This window comes from Manacus candei, unplaced genomic scaffold (genome assembly GCF_025592945.1).
Source record: "Manacus candei isolate 608988 ecotype Guabito, Panama unplaced genomic scaffold, ASM2559294v1 h1tg000335l, whole genome shotgun sequence".
In the NCBI taxonomy this organism is placed as follows: Eukaryota; Metazoa; Chordata; class Aves; order Passeriformes; family Pipridae; genus Manacus; species Manacus candei.
In genome coordinates this window covers 1-17,395 of record NW_026138383.1, presented here as the reverse complement: position 1 = coordinate 17,395, position 17,395 = coordinate 1, and the positions used below count along the sequence as shown (strand labels likewise).

Sequence of the window (17,395 nt, the reverse complement as noted above, 5' to 3'; positions counted from 1 at the left end):
GGAGGGGTCTGGGGGGGACACGGGGGACACTGGGGGTCCCAGGGGACATGAGGGGACAGGGGGGACATTGGGGGTCCCAGAGGACACAGGGGGACATTGGGGGGTCCCAGGGGACACAGGGGGACACTGGGGGTACAAGGGGACATGAGGGGACAGGGGGGACATCGGGGGGTCTGGGGTGATGTTGGGGGGTCCTCACCTGGAGCTCCCGGGACAGCGTCACCCCCAGGGGGACACAGGGGGGCAATGGGGGGTCCCAGGGGACACAGGGGGACATTGGGGGTCCCAGGGGACACTGGGGGGTCTGGGGTGACATTGGGGGTCCTCACCTGGAGCTCCCGGGACAGCGTCACCCCCGTCAGGTCCATGGGCTGGGGGCTGTACCCGTGCGAGGGGTCGTACGTGGCCTGGGGGGGGGGAAAATGTGGGGTCAGGGGGGACCCCAGGATTTTGGGGGGACCCCTCCCCACCCCAGCGACCCCCGTGGACCCACAGGGGAGGTTTGGGGTGCCCCATGAGCCCCCCGTGGACCCCCAGGTATTTGGGGTGTCCTTTCCCCACCCCATGGCCCCCCCACACCCGGGGGTGATTTTGGGGTGCCCCCACCCCCCAGGTGATTTTGGGGTTCCCCCACGCCCCCCAGGTGTTTTTGGGGGTCCCACCTGGGCGCTCTGGGAGATTTTCCGGGTTTTCTTCTTCTCTGTCCTCTCGTCCTCCCCCTCCCGGGCCTTCTCCACCGTCCACTCCCAGGCCAGCATGGCCTTCAGGGACTCCTTGATGGGCCACCGGTAGATCTCCTTGTCCTGGGGGGGTCACGGGGGTCAGGGGGGGCCCCCAAAATCGGGGGGGCTCGGGGGGGTCCGTGGGGAGGAGCAGGGTCGGGGTTGGGGGTCCCCAGGGGGGTCAGGAGGATGCCGGGGGGTGGGTGAGGATGACGACGGCCATTGGTGGATTTTCTTGTCCTGGGGAAGGTCAGGGGGGGTCCCCCAAAATCAGGGGGGCTCAGGGGAGGCTCATGAGGAGCAGGAGGGATGGTCTGGGGGAGTTGGAGGGTTTTGGGGGGTTTGGATGGTTTTGGGGGGTCTGAAGGCCGAGGATGGTCAGTGATGATGCACCGGAGGGGGACGGATGGTTTGGGGGTCTGGATGAGTTTGGGGGTGTCCTGGTGGGTCTGGGGGTGCCCCCTGGATCTGGGGGTGCCCCAGGGGGTCCCCTGGGTACCTTTTCAGAGAAGGTCTTGTAGGGCCTCAGCATCGGGTGGGTTTTGGCCTCTTCATCCACCGTCTCCCCAAAAGTCCAGTTGTTCTGGATCTGGGGGGAGACACGGAGTTGGGGGGGCTCAGAGGGGCTGGGGGGACCCCGGGGGGGCCCTGGGGGTGTCACAGGGGGTCGAGGGGTCCCGGGGGGTCCCCACCTTGTCGAAGGCCCACTTCTCGTGCGTGTACTCGGCGTACTTGTTGATGAAGCCGTCGAGCTTCTCGGGGATGATGACGCTGGGGGGGACATCGGGGGGTCAGGGGGGACACGGGGGGGTCACAGGGGTCAGGGGGGACACGGGGGTGTCACAGGGGTCAAGGGGGGGTTGGGGGAGACACGGGGGTGTCACAGGGGTCAGGGGGGGTTGGGGGACACCGGGGGGGTCACAGGGGTTGGGGGTCTCCGTGGGGATGAGGGTGGATGGGGTTGGGGGGTCTGGGAGAGGTCGGGAGCCTCCGTGAGGGCGAGGACGGTCTGTGCGGCCCCTACTTGAGGGTCTCGACGGGTTTGGGGTCGAAGTTGCCCTCGGCGTCCACCGAGGCCTTTTTCTCGGTGCGGGAGGAGTAACTGGCGTCCACGTAGTCGGGCGGGAGGGCACCGGCGATGGCACAGAGGCACGGCATGGTCAGCTTGTACAGCTCGGCCTCGAACTTCTGAGGGGACAGAGGGACAAACACAGTGACCCTGAGCCCACCGGGACCCCCTGAGCCACCCCAGGGACACGGCATGGTCAGCTTGTACAGCTCGGCCTCCAACTTCTGAGGGGACAGGGGGGACACAGGGACAAACACAGTGACCCCGAGCCCACCAGGACCCCCTGAGCCACCCCAGAGACACGGCATGGTCAGCTTGTACAGCTCGGCCTCCAACTTCTGAGGGGACAGAGGGACAAACACAGTGACCCTGAGCCCACCAGGACCCCCTGAGCCACCCCAGAGACACGGCATGGTCAGCTTGTACAGCTCGGCCTCCAACTTCTGAGGGGACAGAGGGACAAACACAGTGACCCTGAGCACACCAGGGACACGGCATGGCCAGCTTGTACAGCTCGGCCTCGAACTTCTGAGGGGACAGTGGGGACAGGGGGGGTGACACAGTGACCCTGAGCCACCCCAGAGGCACGGCATGGCCAGCTTGTACAGCTCGGCCTCCAACTTCTGAGGGGACAGAGGGACAAACACAGTGACCCCGAGCCCACCAGGACCCCCTGAGCCACCCCAGAGACACGGCATGGTCAGCTTGTACAGCTCGGCCTCGAACTTCTGAGGGGACAGAGGGACAAACACAGTGACCCTGAGTCACCCCAGAGACACGGCATGGCCAGCTTGTACAGCTCGGCCTCGAACTTCTGAGGGGACAGGGGGGACATTGGGGGTGACACAGTGACCCCGAGCCCACCGGGACCCCCCGAGCCACCGCAGCCACGTGGGGACACCTGGGGTGTGGGCGTTCCCCACTGTCCCCGTTGTCCCTGTGTCCCCATCACCCCCCTCCCCGTGTCCCCCACGTGCCCATCACCCCCATCCCTGTGTCCCCCCAGGTGTGTCCCCCAGGTGTCCCCCCGCCCCCCCAGGTGTGTCCCACCCCCCCGGAGCCCACCTTGTGCGCCAGGGAGTCGAAGATGCCCCAGAAGAGCTTCCTGGTGAGGTGCAGCTCCTCCTCGGAGCTGACGCCCATGTTGGGCCACCCGTTGGGCAGGCAGTAGTACCTCCAGCACCGCTCGTAGTGGTTCGTCAGCAGCTTTGGGGGGGACACGGGGGGTCAGGGGGGATCGGGGGATCGGTCAGGGGGCAGGGGGGAGCACAGGGACCCCCCCGGGGGCTCACCTTGAGGGGCATCTTGGCGAACTCGTTGAGGATGGGGACGTCGAAGACGAGGCGGCGCAGGAGGTGCTGCAGCATCGAGGGGCGGATGTACCTGGGGGGGACAAAAGGGGGGTCAGGGGGGCAATTGGGGGGTGCAGAGGGGGCCTGGGGGGTACAGACGGAGCAGGGGGGTCTGGGGGTTTTGGGGTTCACCCGCAGAGACCCACGAGACGCTCGATGGGCCTTGGGGAGGTGACATAGGGGTTGTGTGGGGTCTGGGGGTGGCTGCGGGGGTCTGGAGGTGGCTGTGGGGGTCTGGGGGTGGCTGTGGGGATCTGGGGGTGTCTGCGGGGGTCTGGGGGTGGTTGTGGGGGTCTGGGGGGCTGCGGGGGTCTGGGGGTGTCTGTGGGGGTCTGAGGGTGGCTGTGGGGGTCTGGGGGTGGTTGTGGGGGTCTGGGGGGCTGCGGGGGTCTGGGGGTGTCTGCAGGGGTCTGGGGGTGGTTGTGGGGGTCTGGGGGTGTCTGCGGGGGTCTGGGGGTGGCTGTGGGGGTCTGGGGGTGGCTGCGGGGGTCTGGAGGTGGCTGTGGGGGTCTGGGGGTGGTTGTGGGGGTCTGGGGGTGGCTGCGGGGGTCTGGGGGTGGCTGCAGGGGTCTGAGGGTGTCTGCAGGGGTCTGGGGGTGTCTGCGGGGGTCTGGGGGGCTGCGGGAGGGGGTTCGGGGTCGGGCAGGGGGGGTCCCACCTGCAGAGCGCCATGAGACACTCCTCGATGGCGTCGCGCTGGGCCTTGGTGAGGGCGCGGCCGCGGGACAGGCGGTAGATGGTGTGCAGCATGGAGTCCACCATGATGGCGCGGTGCTCCGTGCCCCGCGAACAGCGGCGCGCACTTGGTGATGAGCGGCAGCACCGCCAGGCACAGGTACCGGTTCAGCGCCAGAGCCATCTCCGTCGTGCTGAACGTCGCCTGAGGGGCCAGAAACGGGGAAAGGTGAGGGGAAAAGGGTGGGAAACGTGAGGGGAAAATGGCGGGAAATGTGAGGGGAAAAAGGTGGGAAATGTGAGGGGAAAATGGAGGGAAACGTGAGGGGAAAATGGAGGGAAATGTGAGGGGAAAGGGTGGGAAATGTGAGAGGTAAAGGGCGGGAAATGTGAGGGGGAAATGGTGGGAAATGTGAGGGGGAAATGGTGGGAAATGTGAGGGGAAAATGGAGGGAAATGTGAGGGGAAAATGGAGGGAAACGTGAGGGGGAAAGGGCGGGAAATGTGAGGGGAAAATGGTGGGAAATGTGAGGGGGAAAGGGGGGGAAATGTGAGGGGAAAAAGGTGGGAAATGTGAGGGGAAAATGGAGGGAAACGTGAGGGGGAAAGGGCGGGAAATGTGAGGGGAAAATGGTGGGAAATGTGAAGGGAAAAGGGTGGGAAATGTGAGGGGAAAATGGTGGGAAACGTGAGGGGAAAGAGCGGGAAATGTGAGGGGAAAAGGGCGGGAAATGTGAGGGAGAAATGTGAGGGGGAAAGGGTGGGAAATGTTTTGAGGTGCCCCTCACCATGTCCAAGGAGTTTTGGGGAGTCCCTCACCGTGTCGAGGGAGGCACAAGGGGTTTTGGGGTGCCCCTCACCATGTCGAGGGAGGCACAAGGAATTTTTGGGGAGTCCCTCACCGTGTCGAGGGAGGCACAAGGGGTTTTTGGGGTGCCCCTCACCATGTCCAGGGAGGCACAGGGGTTTTTGGGGTGCCCCTCACCATGTCGAGGGAGGCACAAGGGGTTTTTGGGGAGTCCCTCACCGTGTCGAGGGAGGCACAGGGGGTTTTTGGGGTGCCCCTCACCATGTCCAGGGAGGCACAGGGGGTTTTTGGGGTGCCCCTCACCATGTCCAGGGAGGCACAGGGGGTTTTTGGGGTGCCCCTCACCATGTCCAGGGAGGCACAGGGGGTTTTTGGGGTGCCCCTCACCGTGTCGAGGGAGGCGGCGGCGCGCATGTCGGGCAGGAACCCCACTTCCAGGACGTGGAGCAGGAACTCCTGGCTCTGCACCCCGTACACACGGTCCAGGAACAGCACCATGGGCGCCTTGTGCTCGGGGACGAAGCTGGCGGCCATGCGGGGCTCCACCACGTTCCCGTCTGCGGGGAGGACCCCAAAATTCAGGGGGACCCCCTCACGTGCCCCTCCCCAAAATCCTGTCTGTGTGTCCCCCACCCACTGCCCTCCCATTTTTGGGTATCACCCCCATGCCCCTCCCCCCCCCATTTTGGGGTCCCCCCAGTCCCAGTGATCCCCTCCCCATTTTGGGGACATGCCCCCCCCCCCCCCTTTTTTGGGGTCCCCCCAGCTTTTCCCAGCGCCCCTCAGGGGGAGGCTGATGATCCCCACCAGGTTCCAGTGCTGTGACCCCCCCCATTTTAGGGTCCCCCCAGTTCCCCCCCAACCCCAATGACCCCCCCTCATTTTGGGGACCACCCTCCCCAATGTGGGGACCCCCTCCCTCCCCATTTCCAGCCCCCCCCTCACACCTTTTCCCAGGGCTGGGATCTGCAGGGGGAGGCTGATGATCCCCACCAGGTTCCAGTGCCGTGACCCCCCCATTTTAGGGTCCCCCCAGTTCCCCCCCAACCACAATGACCCCCCCTCATTTTGGGGACCCCCCTCCCCATTTCCAGCCCCCCTCCCACCTTTTCCCAGGGCCGGGATCTGCAGGGGGAGGCTGATGATCCCCACCAGGTTCCAGTGCTGTGACCCCCCCCATTTTAGGGTCCCCCCAGTTCCCCCCCCAGCCCCAATGACCCCCCCTCATTCTGGGGACCCCCTCCCCATTTCCAGCCCCCCTCCCACCTTTTCCCAGGGCCGGGATCTGCAGGGGGAGGCTGATGATCCCCACCAGGTCCTCGAGCGGGACGAGCGAGCGCAGGATGGCCCGGATCCGCAGGGCCTCCCCTTTCCCCGCCTGGATCAGCTGGGGGGGACAAGCAGGGACACGGGGGGGTCACCCCGAGCCCTGTGGCCCCCCCGGGCCCCCCCAGCCCCCCCGTCCCGGTCCGTACGTGCATCTCGGGGGCGCAGCGGCCCAGCAGGTCGATGAGGGCGGCGTAGAAGGACATGATGGCGTGGCCGAGGTGCACCCGGTTCTCCTCGTGGGGCTCCTCGGGGCCGAAGCTGGGGGGGACAGGGGGGTCAGGGGGGGAGACCACCCAGTGGTGCCCCACCCCAGCCTGTCTTCTTCACCCCCATCCCGTCCCACTGCCATCCCCCTTCCATCTTCATCCTCATCCTCACCCCCGTTCCCAGTCCTTGTCACCACAGCCCCCGCCTTCATCCCCACCCCACCTTCATCCTCGCTCCCAAACCTCATCTCCATCTCACCCCGCACCCTTCCTCATCCTTATCCCTGCTCCCAGTCCTTTCCCAGTCCTCATCACCCCCATCCCATCTCCATCCTATCCTTCATGCTCTCATCACTCCCATCTTCATCCTTACCCCATCCCCAATCCCTGGCAGGGTTCCCCATCCCCAATCCCACCCCCAATCCCATTCCCCTCCCATTCCTCACGGTCTCCTCTCCCTCCTGCTGCTGGGCCCGTCCCGGGCGGGGTCCTGGGCGATGCTCAGGGCGTCCTGGATGGCAGCCAGGAGCCCGCTGCCGCCCTCGCCCCGCAGCGCCGGCCCGAAGCACTCGGGCCGCCGGATCAGCAGCCGCACCACCACGTTGGCGTTCTCCTCCACGCTCTCCCCTGCGGGACGGGGACCCCAGGAGTCACCCCAAAATCGGGGACCCCAAAAATACAGACCCCCAGCGACCCCCCAGCACAGGGACCCCCGGGGTCACAGTGACCCCCTGGATCAGCAGCCGCACCACCACGTTGGCGTTCTCCTCCACGCTCTCCCCTGCGGGACGGGGACCCCAAGAGTCACCCCAAAACCCACAAAACGGGGACCCCAAAACCAGGGAAGCCGCAAAGACCCCCAGAACCCCCTGCATGGGGTCACAGGGACCCCCGGGATCAGCAGCCACACCCCTGCGTTGGGTTCTGCTCTCCCCTGGGGGCACCCCCAGGATCAGGGGGGATCCCCAGGAGGGGACATGGGGCTGGGGGGGGACATGCTGGGGGTGCCAGGGGGTCCCCCAGGAGGGGACACGGGGCTGGGGGGGACATGCTGGGGGTGTTGGGGGTCCCATGGGTCCAGGGGGACACGCTGGGGGTGCTGGGGGGTCCCCCAGGAGGGGACACAGGGCCGGGGGGACATGCTGGGGGTGGCGGGGTGTCCCCAGGAGGGGACACGAAGCTGAGGGGGACACACTGGGGGTGTCGGGGGGTCCCATGGGGTCAGGAGGACACGTTGGGGGTGCCGGGGGGTCCCATGGGGCCGGGGGGGACACTCTGGGGGTGTCGGGGGGTCCCACAGGGTCAGGGGACACGCTGGGGGTGCCGGGGGGGTCCCATGGGGCCGGGGGGGACACTCTGGGGGTGCCGGGGGGTCCCTGACCGTTGACGAAGACGGCGAAGCGCAGGAAGTCGAGGTAGCGCTCGCCCCCGCAGGGGTTCCAGCCGATGTCGGGGTAGCCCTTGGCCAGCAGCATCGGGCAGCTCTGCAGCCCACAGCTCGCCAGGTACGTCACCACCTGGGCACAGGGGGGGGGCTGTGACACCCCGGGACACGGGGGGACACGGGGGGACATGGGGGGGGACACGGGGGGACACAGAGGGGGACAGGGGGGGTCCCACCTTCTCCAGGTCCTGCTCCTTGAGCGCCAGCGCCAGCTCGTTGTTGTCGATGACAGAAGCGGCCGCCACGTCCAGGGGGGTCGAGCCCCTGCATGCCTGGGGGGGCAGGGGGGGTCAGGGGGGGCTGTGGGACCCCCCCAGGTGACACCCTGGGGGTGCGGGGACCCCCCCGGCTCAAGGTGTCACACGGGACACCCAAGGGGGCAGGAGGGGGGGAGGTGATGGGGAGGGGACACTGTGGGGCTGAGGGGGGGCAGAGGGTGTCCTCGGGGGGTTTTGGGGGTCCGGGGGGGTTTAGAGGGTGCTGGGGGGGTCGGGAGGGGGGGTGTCTCACCCAGCAGGTAGCCCAGGTGGGGGTGGCTGGGAGGGGACAGGGGGTGGCTGGGAGGGGACAGGGGTGGCAGGTGGGGACACGGGGGGGTCCCGGGGAGGGTTTGGGGGTCCCGGGGGGGGGCTCACCCAGCCCGATGCCGCTGTTCTCCAGCAGGTAGCCCAGGTGGTCGAACATGGAGCGCTGGTTCTGGCGGCTGATGCGGCAGAAGTAGCAGAGGAAGCGGCAGCAGTTGGTCACCATCTTGGGGAACCGGATCTCCTGGGGGGGCAAGGGGGGTCAGGGGGGGTCAGGGGGGGCTCAGGGGGGCCCGAGGGGCACCCAGGGGGCAGGAGGGGCTCACCTTGGACTCGCCACCGCCCAGCACGCTGACCATGACCTGCATCACCGTCTCGTGCATCCCCAGCGCCCGCATCAGGTTGGGGTGCTGGTAGAACACCTTGTTGCTCATGATGTTCCTGGGGGGGCACAGGGGGGGTCACCGGGGGGCTCAGGGGGGGCATTTGGGGTGCTGGGAGGGGTTTATGGGGTGCTGGGAGGGGGTTATGGGGGTGATGGATGGGGACGGGGGTGTCTGAGGGGGGGTCTCAGGGTGCTATTCAGGGTCCCAAGGTGCTATTTGGGGTCCCAGGGTGCTCTCTGGGGTCCAGGGCACTGTTCAGGGGTCCCAAGGTGCTGTTTGGGGTCCCAGAGTACTCTTTGGGGTTCCAGGGTCCCACTCAGGGGTCCCAGGGTGCTGTTTGGGGTCCCAGGATGCTGTCTGGGCTCCCAAGGTGCTGTTTGGGGTCCCAGGGTACTCTTTGGGGTCCCAGGGTCCCGTTCAGGGTGCCAGGGTCCCCCAGCCCCGTACCCGATGCTCTGGATCAGGAGGTTCTCCTCCTCGGGGCCCATCTGGACGATGAGCAGGGAGCGGATCTGCCCCAGGCACTCGAGCAGGGGCCGTGGTGTCGGGCACCGAGGTGGCACTGATGGCGTAGGCCTTGGGCAGCGCCCGGCCCAGCTCGCCCAGCGCGTCGTACTGCCGGTGCAGGAGGCTGAACATGGCCCGGACCAGGGCCGGGCTCTGGATGAACGACTCCTGCGCCCAGTGCACCATGGTCTGGGAGATCAGCTCCTGAAGGGTGCCTGGGGACAGAGATGGGGACATTGGGGACACAAACAGGGACATTGGGGACAGAAATGGGGACATTGGGGACACAAACAGGGACATTGGGGACAGAAATGGGGACATTGGGACTCCTGATCCCAGTGCACCATGGTCTGCGAGATCAGCTCCTGCAGGGTGCCTGGGGACAGAGATGGGGACATTGGGGACAGAGACAGGGACACTGGGGACAGAAAATGGGGACATTGGGGACAGAGACAGGGACATTGGGGACAGAAATGGGGACATTGGGGACAGAAATGGGGACATTGGGGACAGCAGGGACTCCTGCGCCCAGTGCACCGTCTGGGAAATCAGCTCCTGCAGGGTGCCTGGGGACAGAGATGGGGACATTGGGGACACAAACAGGGACAGCAGGGACAGCAGGGACAGCAGGGGACACAGGGACATTGGGGACACAAACGGGGACAGTGGGGACAGCAGGGACAGCAGGGACACAGGGACATCGGGGACAGGTGGGACATCAGGGACAAACAAGGCCAATGGGGACGGGTGGGACTCGTGTGTCCCCACGCTCGAGGACATCACTCCCTCAGGGTGCCCGGGACAGGTGGGGGCCATCCCGGGTGGCACTTTGGGGCCATCCCGGGTGGCACTTTGGGGCCGTGCTGGCCACGGGGACAATTCAGCCACAGTCTCGGGGACACCCTGGCCAACACCCCTGGGGCCACCCTGGCCGTGGCCTGGGGACAGTCCCGGGGGTCCCCCTCCCCCCGCCCCCCCGTCCCCCCTTACTGGGCACCGGGGGCTCCTCGGGGGGGGGCTCCTCCTCTTTGGGGGGGGCTCCGGACCCCCACGACCTTCTGCACCAGCCCCATCAGCCCGCTGCCCGCAGCGACGTCTCCTCCTCCTCCTCCTCCTCCTCCTCCTCCATCTCGACGCCTGGGGGGCACGGGGGGGTCACAGGGGGGTCACAGGGAGGTCACAGGGGGTCACGGGGGGCCCCGTGTCCCCCAAAGGAGGGGCCCGAGGGTCCCCAGGGTCCCTGCCTGGGGGTCTCCCTGCCCTGGGGAGGATCCCAGTACCCCCAGGAGGGTTCCCAGTTCCCCCCCCAGGGGGGTCCCCACGGCACCAGGGTGGGGGCCCCACTTCCCTTGGGAAGATCCCAGTTCCCCTGGGGGGGTCCCTCTGCCCCAGGGGGTGTCCCCGGGCCCCAGGGGGTGTCCCCAAGCCCCCCTCACCCGCAGTGGGGTGTCCTCGAGCCCCAGGGGGTGTCCCTGTGCCCCAGGGGGTGTCCCCGAGCCCCAGGGGGGTGTCCCCAAACCCCAGGAGGGGTGTCCCCCAAGCCCCAGGGGGTGTCCCCGTGCCCCAGGGGGTGTCCCCCAAGCCCCAGGGGGTGTCCCCGAGCCCCCCTCACCGCAGTGGGCCAGCAGGTCGCTGTGGAAGTCCATCAGCTCGTCCCGGATGTCCCCCGGGCACGGGACACTCCTCGCCCTCGGCACCCCCCCTTGTACTGCAGCAGCATGTTGATCTGGGACAGGGGGGCACAGGGGGCACAGGGGGACATGGGGGGGCACACAAGGTCAGTGCGACCACCCCACGTGTCCCCCACGTGTCCCCAGGTCCTCCCCAGGTGTGTCCCCACTGACGGGTGTCCCTGGGAGTGTCCCCAGGCTGTTCCCATGGACGAGTGACCCCAGGGGTGTCCCCAGCGTGTTCCCACAGATGTCAGTCCCAGGGGTGTCCCCGAGGTGTTCCCATGGATGAGTGACCCCAGGGGTGTCCCTGTGGTGTCCCAGGGGTGTCCCAGCAGTGTCCCCATGACCATCCCCTCGTGTGCCCCACCCCCAGCCGTGTCCCCTGGTGTCCCCATGAGTGTCCCAGCCATGTCCCCATGACCATCCCCTCATGTGTCCACCCCCAGTCGTGTCCCCATGACCATCCCCTCATGTGCCCACCCCCAGTCGTGTCCCAGGGGTGTCCCCATGAGTGTCCCAGGGGTGTCCCCATGACCATCCCCTCGTGTGCCCACCCCCAGCCGTGTCCCCCCCGTGTCCCCACCTGCTCCTGGGGGGGTGACCTGAACTCCCTGGTCCTGCGGGCGGTCTCGGCGGCCGACATGGTGAGGGCCCTCATGAGGACCCCGTAGCGGCGCCGCTGGTCCCGCTGCAGCCGCTCCACGTGGCGCTCCGAGAACGCCACGATGGCCTCGACGCGGTGCTGCAGCTCCCGCTCGCACAGGTGCTGCAGCAGGTGGCACATCTGGGGACAGGGGACACAGGGGACATTGGGGACATGGGGCTGCAGCTCCCGCTCGCACAGGTGCTGCAGCAGGTGGCACATCTGGGGACAGGGGACAGGGGGGACATCAGGGACATTGGGGACACGGTGCTGCAGCTCCCGCTCGCACAGGTGCTGCAGCAGGTGGCACATCTGGGGACAGGGGGACACAGGGGGACACAGGGGGGACATTGGAGACATTGGGGACATGGGGGATGCGATGGGGATGGGGGACCCCCAGGATGGCCCTGGGGGCTGGAGATGGAACCAGGGACCCTGAGAGGGGACACAGGGGTGGGGACATGGAGAAGGCACTGCAAGGGAGGGGACAGGGACCCCCAGGGAGGGGACAGGGACCCCCAGGGAAGGCACAGGGACCCCAGGGAGGTGACAGGGACCCCAGGGAGGGGACAGGGACCCCCACTCCCGTGCCCCCCAGCCCCCTCCTCACCTGCAGCTTGACCGACTCCGGTAGCTTCATCTGCAGCAGCCCCTCCTCCAGCCCTTCCTCCTCCTCCTCCTCCTCCTTCTCCTCCTTCTCCTCTTCCTCCTTCTCCTGCAGCTCCCCGGCCTCGATGGCCTTCCTCCTCCTCTCCTCGTCCTCCTCCTCCTCCAGCTCTCCAGCCTCGATGGCCTTCCTCCTCCTCTCCTCTTCCTCCTCCTCCTCCTCCTCCTCCTCCTCCTCCCCTTCCTCCAGCTCTCCAGCCTCAATAGCCTTCCTCCTCCTCTCTCCCTCCTCCTCCTCCTCCGCCTCTCCGGCCTCGATGGCCTTCCTCCTGCCCTCCTCCTCCTCCCCCTTCTCCTCCTCCTCCTCCTCCTCCTGCTCCCCTCCCCGCGCCCTGTCCCCGAACACGCGGGGGTCGATCATGGCCAGGAGCCTCCTGACGTCCTCATCCCCCAGGGCGCCCACGGCCAGCAGGGGCGGACACCAGCTTGAGGACGGGCACGAGCTGGAACTCGACGCTGCCCCCGACGGGGTCCCGGGCGTGGGGGCCGCCCCCGGCCACGGCCTCGGCCAGCATGCGCATGGCCTTGGCGCCCAGCTCGGCCAGGGGCACGGCCGGGCTCAGCGGGGCCGGCCCGGCGCCGCCCCGCCCGCACGAAGCAGGGCTCCGAGAAGTGGGGCTGGGGCCGCAGGCAGGCGCTGGGGCCCCACGCCCGGGGGCCCCGGCACCCGGTCCCCCCCCGGGAAGAGGGCGATGGCGCGCGTGGCGTCGGTGATGGGCACGATGAACTCGGCGCTCATGGAGGCGCGGGCGCGCTGCGCGGCCTCCAGGTGCATGGCCAGCAGCAGGTCGTAGTAGCCGGCCCGCAGCGGCCCCGGCAGCTCCGGGCTCTCGATGGCGAAGAGCAGCTGGGCCTGGTCCACGTGGCTGCAGAGCGCGTGCGCCACGCGGTTGTTGCCCAGCGCGCACAACGGCGCAGTACAGGCGCAGGGTGTGGCACTGGAACTGCAGCAGCTCCTCCCACTCCCACAGCTCCAGGATGTCGATGCACCTGGGGGGGACAGGACAGGGAAAAGGGGGTGAGACCCCTGGGGTGGGATGGGACCAATGGGATGGGACCCCAGGGATCAGAACTGCAGCAGCTCCTCCCACTCCCACAGCTCCAGGATGTCGATGCACCTGAGACCCTGGGGTGGGACCCCTGGGGTGGGATCACTGGGGTGGGACCACTGGGGTGGGACCCCTGGGATGGGAGGGGACCGCTGGGGTGGGACCCCAGGGACCGGAACTGCAGCAGCTTCTCCCGCTCCCACAGCTCCAGGATGTCGATGCACCTCAGAGAGGGAAAAGGGGGATCAGAGCCCTGGGGTGGGACCCCTGGGATGGGACCCCCGGGATGGGACCCCCAGGGTGGGACCCCCGGGGTGGGACCCCTAAGTCTCTTGGGGAAGGGACCCCAGGTCTGCTGTGGGGAAACCCCCTCAGTACCCAGGGCAGGAGGCCCCCTCAGTGCTGGGGGTCCCTGTGGGTCCCTGTGGGTCACTGTGGGTCCCTGGGGCTCCCCTGTGTGTCCCTGGGGGTCCCCGGGGGTCCCTGGGTGCCAGACCTGTCCTCCTCGGGGATGTGCAGGGCCATCATCTGCAGGGGCTCGGAGCACTCGACGGCCCAGCCCTGGCGCTCGCCCAGCCGGGCGGTCTCCACGCCCAGGTACTCGGTGGGCATCCGGCTCCAGGTGACGGGGGTCAGGTGCTGGATCACCAGCCGGGGGGGGCACTGGGGGGACGGGTTCTGCCTCTCGCTGCTGAACATGGCGGCCGAGATGGGCATGATGTTCTGGGGGGCACGGCACGGGGGTGAGGGGGGGCCTGGGGGCCTCCCGGAGACCCCCGGCACCTCCATGGGGCCAACGTGGCTTGTGGGTCACCCCACTGACCCCCACGGACCCCAAACAACCCCCCAGAGACCCCCGACACCCCCACGGGGCCACGTGGCTTGTGGGTCACCCCACTGACCACCGGGATCCCCAGAGACCCCAAACAACCCCCCCAGAGACCCCCCAGCACCCCCATGGGGCCACGTGGCTGGTGGGTCACCCCACTGACCCCCACAGACCCCAAACAACCCCCCGCAGACCCCCGACACCCCCAGGGCTCCAGGTCCTCCTTGGTCCCTCCTGCAGACCCCAAGATCCCTCTGGGGACCCCCAAGCCCCCCATACAGACCCTCCACCAGCTCCCCAGTGCCCCCCAGTCCCCCCCAGTCCCCCTCCCACCCCCCGTGCCCCCCCCAGATGAGGGGCGGGGGGTCCCCCCTGACCTTGAGCTTGCCCAGCTCGAACTGGAGCACGTTCTGGGTGGTGGGCAGCACGAACACGGCCGGGAACAGCTTCGTGTTGGGCTCCACCTGGGCGGGCACAGCGCGGGCTCAGACCCCAGGGAGGGGCGGGGACCCTCGGGGAGGGGCTTAGACCCCGGGGAGGGGCGGGGACCCCCCCCGGGGAGGGGCTCAGACCCCAGGGAGGGGCGGGGACCCCCCCAGGGAGGGGCAGGGACCCTCGGGGAGGGGCTTAGACCCCGGGGAGGGGCGGGGACCCCCGGGGAGGGGCTCAGACCCCCGGGGAGGGGCAGGGACCCTCGGGGAGGGGCTTAGACCCCGGGGAGGGGCGGGGACCCCCCCAGGGAGGGGCTCAGACCCCAGGGAGGGGCGGGGACCCCCCCAGGGAGGGGCAGGGACCCCCGGGGAGGGGCTCAGACCCCGGGGAGGGGCAGGGACCCCCCCAGGGCCCCCCCAGGGGTCAGGGGGTCCGGCTGACCTGGAAGAAGGTGTTGATCTCCTTGCCGTTGGCCGTGAAGGTCATGAGCCCCGTGGCCAGGTCCACCAGGCAGCCGATGACCAGGTCGGAGTGGGAGACCCTCGCCTGCTGCTGGGGGGGCCGCGAACTCCCCCCCCCACACCATGTAGCAGTTGCTGCGTTTGATGCTGGGGGGGAAAGGGGGGCTGAGACCCCCGCTGACCCCCCCCCGAGGGACCCCAACACCCTGGAACCTCCCCCAGTGTGGGGGGGGGCCCGATTTGGGGTCCCACGTCGGGGAGTCCCATTTCAGGGCCCTGTTTCGGGGTCCTGTTTCAGGGGTCCCAGTTTGGGGTTACATTTTGAGGGGGTCCAGTTTCAGGGTGCCCTTTCAGGGTCCCATTTTGGGGGGGTCCCATTTCAGGATCCTGTTTTGGGGGGAGTCCTGTTTAGGGGTCCCATTTTGAGGGTCCCATTTCAAGGAGGTCCCGTTTTGAGGGAACCCCTTTCAGGGCCCTGTTTCAGGGTCTCATTTTGGGGTCCCATTTCAGGCTCCCATTTTGGGGTCCCGGTTCAGGGTCCCATTTCAGACTCCCATTTTGCAGTCCCATTTTGGGGAGGGTTCCCTTCTGGGGGATCCTGTCTCAGGGTCCCATTTCAGGCTCCCATTTTGGGGTCCTGGTTCAGGGTCCCATTTTAGGCTCCCATTTTGGGGTCCCCTTTTGGGGATCCTCTCTCGGGGTCCCATTTCAGGCTCCCATTTTGGGGTCCCCTTTTGGGGGATCCCGTCTCAGGGTCCCATTTCAGGCTCCCATTTTGGTTCCCCATTCTGGTGTCCCCTCCCCGGGGGTCCCGTTTCAGGTGACCCCATTCCAGGCCCCCATTCCCAGTGCCCCGTTTCGGGGCCGTCCCCTCTCCGGGGGTCCCCCTTTTTCGGGTTCCCCCTTCAGGTTCCCGTTCCAGGCTCCCGTCTGGGGGTCCCCCTTTCCGTGGGGGTCCCTCCCCGTGCCGGGGGTCCCAGGTGGGGGTACCTGTCGTGCACGTTGCCCCTGTCGTCGCCCATGGTGACGGTGACGCTGCGGACCCGCGACAGCTCGAACTCGGGGTCGTGCTGGTGGAAGTGGGGGGTCACCCAGCCCACCCAGGCACTGCCCGGCTCCTGCCCCGCAAACAGCCGCACCGAGTAGTAGTACTGGGGGGAAAAAGGGGGGGTCAGGGGGTCAGGGGGGGTCAGGGGGGGGTCACAGGGGGCACAGGGATGTGGGTACAGGGGTTTGGGGTCACCCAGCCCACCCAGGCACTGCCCAGCTCCTGCCCCGCAAACAGCCGCACCGAGCAGTAGTACTGGGGGGAAAAGGGGGGTCAGGGGGTCTGGGGGGGCACAGGGATGTGGGTACAGGGGTTTGGGGGGGTTTGGGGTCACCCAGCCCATCCAGGCACTGCCCCACAAACAGCTGCACCGAGGAGTAGTACTGGGGGGGAAAAGGGGGGTCAGGGGGTCTGGGGGGGTCACAGGGGGCACTGGGATGTGGGTACAGGGGTTTGGGGGTACAGGGGCAGAGGGGAGTCAGAGGACATCACAAGGATATCAGGGGGGTCTCAGGGTGCAGGGGATGATCTTGGGGTGCAGGGGGGGTCTCGGGGTGTAGGAGGGGGTCTCATGGCACAGGGGTGTGTTTTGGGGTGCAGGGGGGGTCTCAGGGCTCAGGAAGGGTCTCGGGGTGCAGGGGTGGTGTTTTGGGGTGCAGGAGGGGGTCTCATGGCACAGGGGGGTGTTTTGGGGTGCAGGGGGGGTCTCAGGGGTGCCCCCATACCGTGGTGGTGTTCATGATGACCTCGGGGTCGTCCCGCTCGTCAGGGACCACCTCCTCCTCCAGCCGGGGCACGGGGGGGGGGCGCGGGGGGGGGGCGCGAACGGCGCCTTCCGGCCCTTGAACAGGAACCTGGGGGGGCACCGGGGGGGGTCACCCCTGCTGGGGGTCCTTGGGGTCACCCCCTTTGTGGGGACCCCCCCCCAGGGATGGGGGTCACATAATTCTGGGGACATTTGGGGATTGGGGACCCCCCCCAGGGATGGGGGTCACCCCATTTGGGGGACATTTGGGGATTGGGGACCCCCTGGTAACCCCCTGGTGACCCCCTGGTAAATCCTGAGACCCCAGGGGTCACCCCATTTCAGGGACATTTGGGGATTGGGGATCCCCCGGTAATCCCCCCGAGACCCCAGGGATGGGGGTCACCCCATTTTTGGGCCCCTCTGGGATCAGAGCCCCCCCCAGGCCCAGGTGCCCCCCCATTTTTGGGCCCCTCTGGGATCAGAGCCCCCCCCCAGGCCCAGGTGCCCCCCCGTTTTTGGGCCCCCCAGCCCCCCCCCTCACTCACCCCCCTCCTGGCCTTGCCCTTCTCGGTGGTCGCGTCCTTCTCGTTCTCCCCCCGGGGCTGCTCTCGGGGGGCCCCCCCTGCCCCCGCCCCGGCCCCGGGGGGGTTCCCCGCGGCCCCCCCGGCCCCCTTGTCCCCCCCCTCGTCCCCCTCGTTGCTGCGGGGCCCCGCCGAGCGCCGCAGCCGCTCGAACTCGGACAGGGGGTCCGCGGTGGCCTCCTCGGGGGGCTCCGGGGGGGGCGCCTGGGGCAGGGGGGTGGCCCCGGGGGTGCAGCGGAAGGT

At 68.2% G+C, this 17,395-nt stretch overlaps 1 protein-coding gene across 1 annotated transcript in view; it reads right to left on the bottom strand.

The window, feature by feature from the left end:
- The window catches only part of LOC127465192 (ryanodine receptor 1-like), a gene marked incomplete at both ends in the record, with an annotated part of 39,804 nt that extends 22,412 nt beyond the window's left edge, over window positions 1-17,392 (bottom strand). Inside the window, 36 exon segments of the mRNA XM_051775699.1 lie at window positions 330-407; window positions 663-803; window positions 1,222-1,311; window positions 1,415-1,493; window positions 1,747-1,910; window positions 2,857-2,997; window positions 3,084-3,174; window positions 3,802-3,926; window positions 3,928-4,023; window positions 5,014-5,183; window positions 5,893-6,013; window positions 6,102-6,213; window positions 6,608-6,788; window positions 7,543-7,678; window positions 7,782-7,875; window positions 8,240-8,373; window positions 8,456-8,570; window positions 8,963-9,054; window positions 9,056-9,237; window positions 10,013-10,096; window positions 10,635-10,707; window positions 10,710-10,748; window positions 11,279-11,479; window positions 11,949-12,184; window positions 12,278-12,416; window positions 12,418-12,576; window positions 12,578-12,649; window positions 12,651-12,911; window positions 12,913-12,994; window positions 13,550-13,776; window positions 14,260-14,346; window positions 14,756-14,875; window positions 14,877-14,922; window positions 15,766-15,926; window positions 16,549-16,677; window positions 17,117-17,392. Of these exon segments, the coding sequence (XP_051631659.1) occupies window positions 330-407; window positions 663-803; window positions 1,222-1,311; window positions 1,415-1,493; window positions 1,747-1,910; window positions 2,857-2,997; window positions 3,084-3,174; window positions 3,802-3,926; window positions 3,928-4,023; window positions 5,014-5,183; window positions 5,893-6,013; window positions 6,102-6,213; window positions 6,608-6,788; window positions 7,543-7,678; window positions 7,782-7,875; window positions 8,240-8,373; window positions 8,456-8,570; window positions 8,963-9,054; window positions 9,056-9,237; window positions 10,013-10,096; window positions 10,635-10,707; window positions 10,710-10,748; window positions 11,279-11,479; window positions 11,949-12,184; window positions 12,278-12,416; window positions 12,418-12,576; window positions 12,578-12,649; window positions 12,651-12,911; window positions 12,913-12,994; window positions 13,550-13,776; window positions 14,260-14,346; window positions 14,756-14,875; window positions 14,877-14,922; window positions 15,766-15,926; window positions 16,549-16,677; window positions 17,117-17,392 (4,734 nt within the window).
- Between the last annotated feature and the right edge of the window lie 3 nt (window positions 17,393-17,395).